Below are 10,000 nucleotides of genomic sequence, written 5' to 3'. Positions count from 1 at the left end.
ATGGTGAACTGACATCTTGGTCCTCAAACTGGTGGTCTCTCTAGTCAAATCTAGGGATTCTGGGGATGATCTGTCTTTTGCTTGAAAGGCTGATGACGGGGCACCCAATGGGTTTTGAAATGGGTATGCCATGAGTGGAAGAGGGAATGGGTGACGGAAAGAAGAGGATGAGAAACTGGCAGCTGCTGAGAGAGGAGACTGATGTAGTGAAGGATGGTGGCTAACAGGTGGAGGCCCAGGGGCAGACTGGTCATTTGAATTTTTTCGTACAACTAAGGGCAGCGCTTCAGTTTGGTCTGTGGAACCAGGCATCTGAACACCACCAAATGTGTCCATGGGATTTGGAATGATGACGTCGCCAAAGCACTGCAGACGTGGGTTGGTGGTGTGGAAGTTATGGTTTTCTCCATTGATTGCAAATCTTGCCTGAGGAATCTGGAGGGGTGGGAAGACCTGAGGAAGTTGACGCATGGGTTTAGCAGAAAAGACCTTTACCACCGTGTCCACTACCTGGGACATGGCGGTATTCAGTTCTTGCTTTAGTGTTTCTGCCAGATGTTTGCCTTCTGGGTGGAAAGTGCTATGGAAATGATCTTTGTCTCTAGGTCCTTCTCTTTTCTGTTGATTATCTGGTGCCATGTCGTGCTCCCTGATAAGGGCTCGTGCGCGGTCAATGAACTGCCCAGGATCTAAGTCAAACATTTCATTGTCTGACCTGCCCACAGAATCGCGGGCTCTAGCGTCTATCATTTCAGAGTGCATACTGTCTTCAGAAAGGTTGCCATCTTCATTATTTTCAGAATCAGTACTATCATAGATCTGGTAGAACTTTTCCTGCAGCTGGCGCAGCTGTTTCTGCATGTCCTCCAGCTGCTGTTTCAGCTGTCTACGCTCCTCTCGCTTTTGCTCTTTCCTAGCTGAAACCAGCTGCTGGAAACTCTGTTGCTGCTGCTGCGGCAGTTTTTGCTTGCGCTTGTTCTCTCTATAGCTTTCTCGGGGGCTTATGGACCGAGGGGCTCCCTCTCTTTCATTTTCATTGCCCCTCATTGACACATTTGGGGAATGGCTCATACCTCTGATTATATTTTCAACCCGGGCACGCTTTGCTCTCAGGTGTTCATCACACAACCGATCCATATCATACTGGCTCATCGTAGGCCTGCCAAAAGGGGAAAGACACTCTTGGGGGCTGTCTCTTGAAGAGTTGCTGCACACATCCTCCTGATGTATCTCTGAGCCTGTGCTGGAGAGCCCACTGGCTTGGAAACTGGGCTCCGTGCCACCATTTTTGTTCATGTTATTTTTCAACAGCTGGGAAATGATGGTTGCTCCTGAAAAAGGCATCATTGCATCTTCATAGGAGTTCGCCCTCTTCAGCAGCTTGCGGAGTACATTCGACTTTTCCCCATCTGCATGCTGCACCACTGAATACTCAACATCATGCTCTCCACCTTGGGAATTCATGGCACTGAAAAATGATGCTCTTGCTTTAGCAAAAAATGCAGATGCTGTCCCTACAGTCCTTTTCACTCCAATGTCAACTCTTCTTCTCTTGGTCTGCCTGCTTAAGAGGGCTGCGCTGTCATGGTCAGGCATCACTGGACTGTTATTGTGCCATCTTCAAAAGCTTGTCAGCTGGGCACAGCTCGAGAATCCTGGGACCCTGGCCAACAGAACAAAAGGACTGATGAATCATTTTCTTTAAATTTCTCCAAATTTCCTGACCTCAATCCTGAATAAAATGCAAAATGCATAGGCTTTGGGATTTATGGCACATTACAATTATTGCAATTTATTATGCACTCTGCTTGAAATGAAACATTTTTAAATATTTCTGCTTCACTGGTTTAAGATGGATTAAGATTTAAGACAAAAAAAATACACAAAATAAAAACTGCTTAGGCACCGGTAATATGAATTTTGCGCACAAATGCTTAAAATTATACGGTTAAGAAATTGTAGGTTAGAAGAATCCGGGCACAGAGAACCAATTGATTAAATTTAGATATTACAAAGGAAGATGGAGGAAGAGATGTAAGCCTTTTAGTAAGATGGAAATAACTAGAGATGCAAAACAAATTTCCGTGTCCAATGCTCTAAAGATATTGTATCTGATTTAGATATTTCATTTCCGCAAAAAGTATGTTGGGACATTTACGAGATATCGGTGCCTGAACATTTTTTATCACTGTAAAATTTTTGTGAAAATTTACCCAACATAGCAAAAAAAAAAATTAAAATTCTAAAAATTTCCATCTTTTGACTGTGGTGTCCTATATTATTTACCTTCATATGGCAGCAAAATATCTAAACACTGTCAAAAGTGAATTCATTTTAAACCTTCCAAGTGCAATATGAACCGACACACTTAATGTACAAGCAAGTAGTGTTAAGAATTACTGCTAAGATAGCATCGCCCATTCACAGTTACGTATTAGCATTAGTGTTAACTGTGTATAATTCCTGTTGTTAATATAAAACCCCTTTATAGCCTCCTAGACCTTGTGCCTAGGTTCATGGGAAAGTCTATTCCTCTTTCATGCCAAGTGTCATAATGTTTGTCCATCATTTTGTTGAAGACCGCATAATTCCTGGAAGCTGCAGAAAAATACATGCGGGAAAATTAAATAGACATAGTGTGAGAGAGGAAGATGCATTGACTTCTCCCAAAGAGTCGTCGTTTCCCTAGGAGTAAAGTTTAAGAAAGATATAACAGTGCCGAGCATGAGACCCAACTAAAGTAACTTGAGACTGATGAACTTGTGACGTTGCACTCTCAGACATCCTTGGCTGTACGTTCTCTTTCTCTATTTTTCCTCGGAGATAAAATTGTGCTTAGCAAAAAAAAAAAAAAGTCAAAAATAGGCAATTTTTTTCATGGTTTTTATCTAATATTAAACTGTGCATTTGCTTAACAGAGCACATCTTAGCAATTATAGGGTATATTGCCAAAGGCAGCCTGCAGACTTTTTGGAATTGGTCCCATCTCTTTCGGTTCACCTGTAAAAACATCTATCTGCTCCCTAGGACTGCATCTGTGGCTAGTTTTAAAGGATGACTATTCATGCAAATGAGCATAATTTAAGCATGACAAAACCATCACTATCAAGACAGTAGTAAGTAAGAGCGCACAAAATATGTTTCAAATGCAGGTCGAATTAAAGGGGCTTAAAATATTCTTACGGGGGTTGTGGTGGCCCAACACTGTCTTGAGAAAGTCTACTCTTTGTAAACTGTACATGCAACTTAAAATCAACCAGGATGTTAAAGCGGATGAATAGATGTTAAAGTCAAGTAAATTTATCGTGATCAAAATCAAAAACATAGATGGAAACAGGTTAAAAAATAATTTAAAAAAAATTCCCAGCTCTGGACTATATAGTAAGGCCTAATGTCAAATCTCTATAGATCTCATACTGTGTGTTTAATGTGTCCATACTTGTATGAATTAACTTTATTTATTACAAAGTAGCCTCCCTTAAAGGGTTCAACCAACTTAAACCATTTCTTACTGTTCAGCTATTGATGACCGTATCCTGAAAATTTGTGCAAATTATTACTACCATGTGATAAGTCAGCGCCGATAACAAATCTACACTTCAAGTGATAAAGATACATGTGCATATATATATCCATACACACATACACACATATATATATATATGACTCTATGTGTGCAACCTTGTACTGTATAGTTCAAGCTATGCTAACATGCAAAATTGGCAAATGACCATGATGTTCAATCGTTGCTTAGACTAAATCAGGTTGGGAAAAAAGATGAAAGCAATAATTAATAAAAGTGTTTAAATGGGTGAGATGGTTTAACTGCTTGTTTTGTTCATGTTTTGCAGCTGCTGGCCAGAGATAAATTGTACCATTTTATCTACTTGTCATTTGTCAGTGTCCCTTAAAAAAAATGTAGATTTTGTTTTTAAGAAAAACTATTAAACTAAAAGGAGCCAAAATACTGCGACTGAGCAGCCTCCAAATTTGAATTATTCTAATTTTTTTTTTACAATTTAAGTTGTGATTTTTAAATTTTTCTTACATTTTTTTTTTTGGTGGTTAACACTACACCTGCAATTTATTTATTCTGGTGATATGCAAATCAATTTATCTTTTTTTTTTTAAATCTAATAAGTGATGAAAAAATTAAATAAAGTTCATATGGTGATGTTAGTTCTATGGGATGTCCTATTTCTAAATGATTAAGGAAATGAATAATCATTAAGAAAAAAATTTGAATTGATGTTTGATGTAAAATAAAAATTAAAATACTCAATTGGCAGTCCCGGATTGTGAGACTTCTTAAGTTGCTGAAAAGTATTTGGCGAACTTTAGTATTCTATGCAAGTGTTAACATCACACAAGCCGTGGAATGGAAGTCGTTTTTTTTGTAAATTAAAGGGGTTAAAAATAATGAATTTTAGCACATTGTTTAAAACAGTTTGAGGTGTAGCTGTCTCTTACAAAGTTACGTGTCATATTCAACAAGTTTTGGGGATTTTTTTTAATATATACTTTGTTGAATACAGACTAGGTCTAGTCTACATAAGGTCTAGCTCATACTGTAGCTTGTAAAGAATTGGTATTATATATATATATATATATATATATATATATATATATATATATATATATATATATATATATGAATAAATAAATAAATAAATAAAGAAATATATATATATATATATATATTATTATTATTTTTTTTTTTTACCACTATAATTTCTAAGTACATATTTGTTTTGTAACATTAGAAGGAAGGTAGTAGTTAATGTAAGATAATGCTGAGCTATTCTATTTCTAAGTGTTTCACTTTTCACCGCAGCATTTCAACTCTTCACAATTTTGCTATAATTTTAAAATGTGGACAAAAAAAAAATTCTTTTTTTTTAGTGCCCAGCAGCACAGTCCCTCCCGGTCATCTACCCGGTACGTTACAGGACATGACAGCTATAGAGAAATTCAACGGGACTGTAAATTGATCATTTTATAATTTTGGTTACGAATTTATTACCTGTGTGCCACCTGAGAAAAAAAAAAAAGGGATAAATGTTCTTTTCATACACCTGAACAGTAAAGCAAATACCGCCTGAAGTTAGATAAAATAAGTAAGGCCAGGATAGCCGCTGGATCCTATAATACATTGCAGGTTCCCACACTTTCTTAATACGGGAACTCCTATGTGTGGGCAGACGTGCTCGGGAAAAATACATCTTATTAGGTCACCAAGGGCAGAAAAGGGTTACTTCCCTGAAACTTGTAATATCTAGTGTCATGGGGAATATAGAGCTGCCATAAACTGAAGTGTATGCCTATTCTTTTCATCATATTTTACTCCTTTATATCTAAAGTTCCTCTATGGATGATTAATAAAAAGCAGAAGTATTAAATGTACAAAAGGACATAGAAGTAAAAGGTGGAAGTGGCACCGATAAGCGACTGCTATTTCAAAGGATCAAATACAGCAAACGGTTCAAGGTAAACTCCGAAAGCAGCCAAACCTACTCTTTTAGTTCTTATGTAGTCAAGAACTGGGCGACCCCATGTGTGTAGCTCAGTGTGGAGGATCCATGCCAGGCAGCAGCCTCTACACAGGGTCATATTTACATGTATGTAAAGTAAGTAAATAAATACTGCAAACAGCATAAAAAACAAAACACCCGGAACGTCAGTCAACTAAGACGGAAAAAATATTTTTGCTGTGACAGCAACGTGTATGATGTATTACTCCATCATCTAACAACGGATACTCTAATTGTAAGGTAACAAACTGGAGATACTTTGTGTTTAGTAATTAAATACTGTAAACAATACAAATACTACAATAGTAATAATCTAAAAAACAATATAAATAGGAAACATAAAGTCTGACAACCGGATAAAAAGGCAAATCAGCCGTTCTGACAGACCTAAGGACACGTTGACACATGTCATTTAGAGAGTCATATACACAATATAATCTAGTAAAGGAACAAAATCGCTGTCTCACCTTCCGTCACTGTAAACTTTTTGCGACAAAGATACTTTTCACATGACAGCAGCTCCTATCATAGAACATATGGCTTCACTTTAGAAACCTGCAATTAATAGAAAATTGCATTTCTTTCCTATCACTATGACGATTAATAATGCAGCCCCGGTACTTAGTATGCAAATAAATACTGACACAAAGTATCTCACCAGGTCTAATATGAAAGTCCCTGTAGTCCTTAGTTCTCCTTATCTTGGGACCATAAATTCATAAAGCACTCAGTAATAATAGTTGTCTGGTAAGATTCTGCTGAACGAAAAGTTGCACCTGTCTCTCTTGACACAGCGCACCTGTCTTGTGTTGCCCATGCGCATTTTGTTATGGTTTTTACAATAGCTTACCAGACAGAGAAGAGGGAGAGGAGAGGAGGAGGAGGAGGAGGAGGAGGAGAAGAAGAAGTGTGGGGGGGGGTAAAAAAAAATAAAAAAAATCTTTCAAAGCAAATTAGTTATCGGCTGCCTCATCCGTACTATGAAAACAACTTTAAAAGAGTGTGAGAAAATCAAATAAGTTAAAATATAATGGAATATATAGGGGCACAAGAAGAAGGGGCGCACATACACATGGAAAATGACGAGTGATCGTGGAAAAGTAGAGGGCATGCAGGCTAAACTTCCAAAAAGAAAACAGTAGTAGGACTGGAGATTCAGCACTGAGCAGTTCCCTACTGAAGTAGCAGCCTCATGTGCAGCTCAGGACTGGAGAGCGTCCCCATTAGCAGCAGTTATCTCACTACAGAGCGGACCAGGGCATATGCTATTCTGCCTCAGCGTCCCTAGACAATGTGGTACACGTGAAATTCATTCCTAAAAAAACCAAAAATCTCCCTTGGCTTTTTCTACGAACTTCAAAGCAGCTCCTAACCCTATGCGATGTGTGGGGCTGCACGCAGGCCACCGTTCTCCCAGTGATGGCAATCATCATCAGCAATCCCTAATACAATATTATTCTCCAGTTCATACCATTCATAAAGTAGAATAAAACAATAATAGATAACGGACAGCTTGAGAAAACCTCAGTCCATACCCTGATCTACCGTAAGCCTGAAAACTGGACTTTATTTCACATGTCATTCGCTTATATCTAAACCGGACCTACTGTAATTCTTACAACAACAAAAAAATCCACAACGTGATCTCCGGTCGCTTTAAGTTTGCTTACAAAAAAAAAAGGGAAGTACAGTCAGAATGTATGCAAATAACAAGCAAATCCTAAAGGACGATGAGAGACCACCTTTACACATCGAAAACAAAGAATTTCAATACAAGTTAAGCAGATGAGGTGTACAGCACCGTAAATAAATTATATGTAATAAATAGGACAACAAAATAGAACACAGCCTAAAACAAGTCTAATAAACAGCAGCACCGGAAATAAATTCTATATAATAAATAGTACAACAAAATAGAACACAGCCTATAAAACAAGTCTAATAAACAGCTAAAATGACAACAAAAAAGAAGGCATGAATATCGCTTACTCCATTCACCTCCCCTGATGAGTGAATTTCTGTAAAGTTCCCATTCCGTGAAATTATTCAGATAGAAAAAATCCTTAAGGATCTAGTGGTCAGAAGTTATTTTGGGATAAGCCGGTAGCAGAAGGGTTATATACTTACTCAGTGAAGGCGATGAAACTGATCCTGTTTGCCGGTGAAAAGCAAGAAGCCTGGGCTATCTGCGGATGAATAGTACAATTTGACAAGGGAGGGAGAATGTGTGTGTGTGTGTATGACTAAAGGACAGAGTGTATGAGTACGCCTGTGTGTGAGTGTGTGCGCGCGTGTGTGTGAATCTGACAGAGAACAAACAGGAGGCTGAGTGTAGACAAGCAGGGAGAGAGCGAGGAGAGATCTTTTGTGCTGCTCTCTCCTTTGGCTGGCTGTAATTGTATTAGTTCTGCAGGCGCAGCTCAGCTGAGGCTCCGCGCTACGACAAGATTTACTTTAAGACACAGCTGGAGGAAACAGGAAGACCGAACGTCACATTGCGAGTGACGTAAGGGAGGGGGCGCACACCAATCAGGAGACAACTTCAGAAGCAAGGTGGGACAGACAACTTGGAGAAGAAGAAAAAAAAAAAAAGGGGGAATTCAGATGGCGACAGAAGAGGAGGATGATGAGTCCGAGCCAAGCCTTGTTGTCGACATAAAGGATCGTTTTTAATAAATCACGCTTTTAGGATATCGCCGTATCAAGTAGCTAAAGAGAAATCAGAGATGGTTTCAACTCAAAGTCGAACGCTGGTGGAAACCAAACTTCATCACATGAATGTCGACGCAGTTTTTGCTTAACTTTTTCTTCGGTTTAACACCCCTGTAGCAAAAATCTGAGCACCGCGTTCACATATACCTCACCTCTTATACTATAGACGTCATGCACATCGAATGACTTGTATATTACGGAATCATATACCGATCTTTAGGGGCACGATAAGAGCAGAATTCATGTATTAAATCTTGGCAAAAAAATTCAAAAATTTCAACGAAACACCTTGCGTGACCACTGAGATGGATCGTGTTGTATGTTATCTATGGACAAGGTGCGTGTTCAGGGGTTTAAATGGCAGATGTCATACACTAGATTATCTGATACACCGAGGTCTGCTGTGAATAACATATTGTCAGCCGTCTCCCTTATCTTAGGGAGGTTTATAGTTGTGTTTTTGTTTTTTTCCAGTGACAAGTTGCACTTGTATGCGTCTCTCCGGACTGGCTGGTGATAGAGGGGGAGAAGTAAAGCAGCGCTGTATATATAACAAGGCTTGTAAGGAACACTAGGCTGTCATCTCACCAGCCGCCCATTGCCTAACCACAATTGACATCTCTCATTCTGCTTCACAGGAGCCGGCAGACAGGGACTGCTCCTGATCTAGCAATTACTGGGTCATATCTGATAGATTGAGTTACTGGAGGAATCTGAAGGAAAATCGGATATAGAATGTGGCTGATATGTAGAATATGACAAGTGTCTTCTCTTGTATCAGTGATACTGCAGTCTGGGGCTTGGAGTACAAGAGGTTACATGTAATCACAACTCTGTGTTTTACATCAGATACAACTGGGAAAAAGTTGGCAAATAACTTAAAATTGGACTGATCACAATCTCAGATCCTGTAGAAGGTTTAGAATTTTTCCTAAATTTTCTTATAGAGCGAATGAAAAATATGTAGAAGCAATAACTGTAGGCAGCAATGCAGAATATCCACCTATAGATGGGATACGAATAGTTTACGTTTTTTTTTTCAAGGATGTGGCTTGTGATTGGTGACGTTTTGTCACCAGCTTCGTCGCCTAATATTTCATTCCTTGGGCATCAATAGTCTAATGATATTGTTTAAACGTAAAGTTATGGGGTCAATGAGCTCAGAGTATATACCACCGCGTCTCCGCTGTGTGAGGTATATAGGTTTGGATTGCTTTTGGCATCCACCTGGCGGTTTTATACACATTTTGTCCCTTTAAATTACGTAGCGGACGCTGTTAAAATGTATCACTTGTGTGAATATATAAATACAAGTCATATTCTTTGCAGAACATTCTTAGTAAACTTCTTTGTCGTAAAGTTTCGTACATACAACCTCGAGGCAATTCCTAGGTCTAATAAGATTTCTGACATTCCCCGAGTTTGGAATAAAATCGTGAAGTTCACAGCGTGAATTTGTGCCCGAAAAAAGGATGAACTGATGATAATGTTACGTGTCGGGGAAATGCATATTATTTGGCAAGGCTGAGGAACGACATATAATATTTTCCGTGTAGCGATATGCAAGGATTCCAGTAGTTGCAGCGAATAGCGGGAGGGCTGACAAATTGTTACATCCACTTTATGTATATAATATAGAGCTGTGTCCGCCCCCCCGCCCTCCGCAAAGAATGCAGACTATCATCAGTGAAAGGGTTAACGCTTCCTAGTAAATATTGTGACACATGATCCATTAACTCCTAACTGTCTGGAGATGT

General features: G+C 38.9%; 1 protein-coding gene across 2 annotated transcripts in view; it reads right to left on the bottom strand.

Annotated features, from left to right (window-relative positions):
* PROX1 (prospero homeobox 1) overlaps positions 1 to 8,004 on the bottom strand; it is a 72,756-nt gene extending 64,752 nt beyond the window's left edge. The window contains exons 1-2 of one of the 2 annotated variants that reach the window (XM_075863324.1): positions 7,659 to 8,004; positions 1 to 1,663 (exon numbers count right to left, since the gene is read on the bottom strand). The exon at positions 1 to 1,663 is cut by the window's left edge and continues 129 nt beyond it. In XM_075863324.1, the coding sequence (XP_075719439.1) occupies positions 1 to 1,596 (1,596 nt within the window). In that variant the 5' untranslated portion in view covers positions 1,597 to 1,663; positions 7,659 to 8,004. Of the gene's footprint in view, positions 1,664 to 6,189; positions 6,340 to 7,658 lie in introns of those variants that run through there. The other variant, XM_075863325.1, reaches the window with a different exon arrangement.
* Positions 8,005 to 10,000: the final 1,996 nt, after the last annotated feature.

Source organism: Rhinoderma darwinii, chromosome 4, assembly GCF_050947455.1.
Source record: "Rhinoderma darwinii isolate aRhiDar2 chromosome 4, aRhiDar2.hap1, whole genome shotgun sequence".
In the NCBI taxonomy this organism is placed as follows: Eukaryota; Metazoa; Chordata; class Amphibia; order Anura; family Rhinodermatidae; genus Rhinoderma; species Rhinoderma darwinii.
Note: the sequence above shows the minus strand (reverse complement) of the source record. Positions and strands in the feature narration are given on the sequence as shown.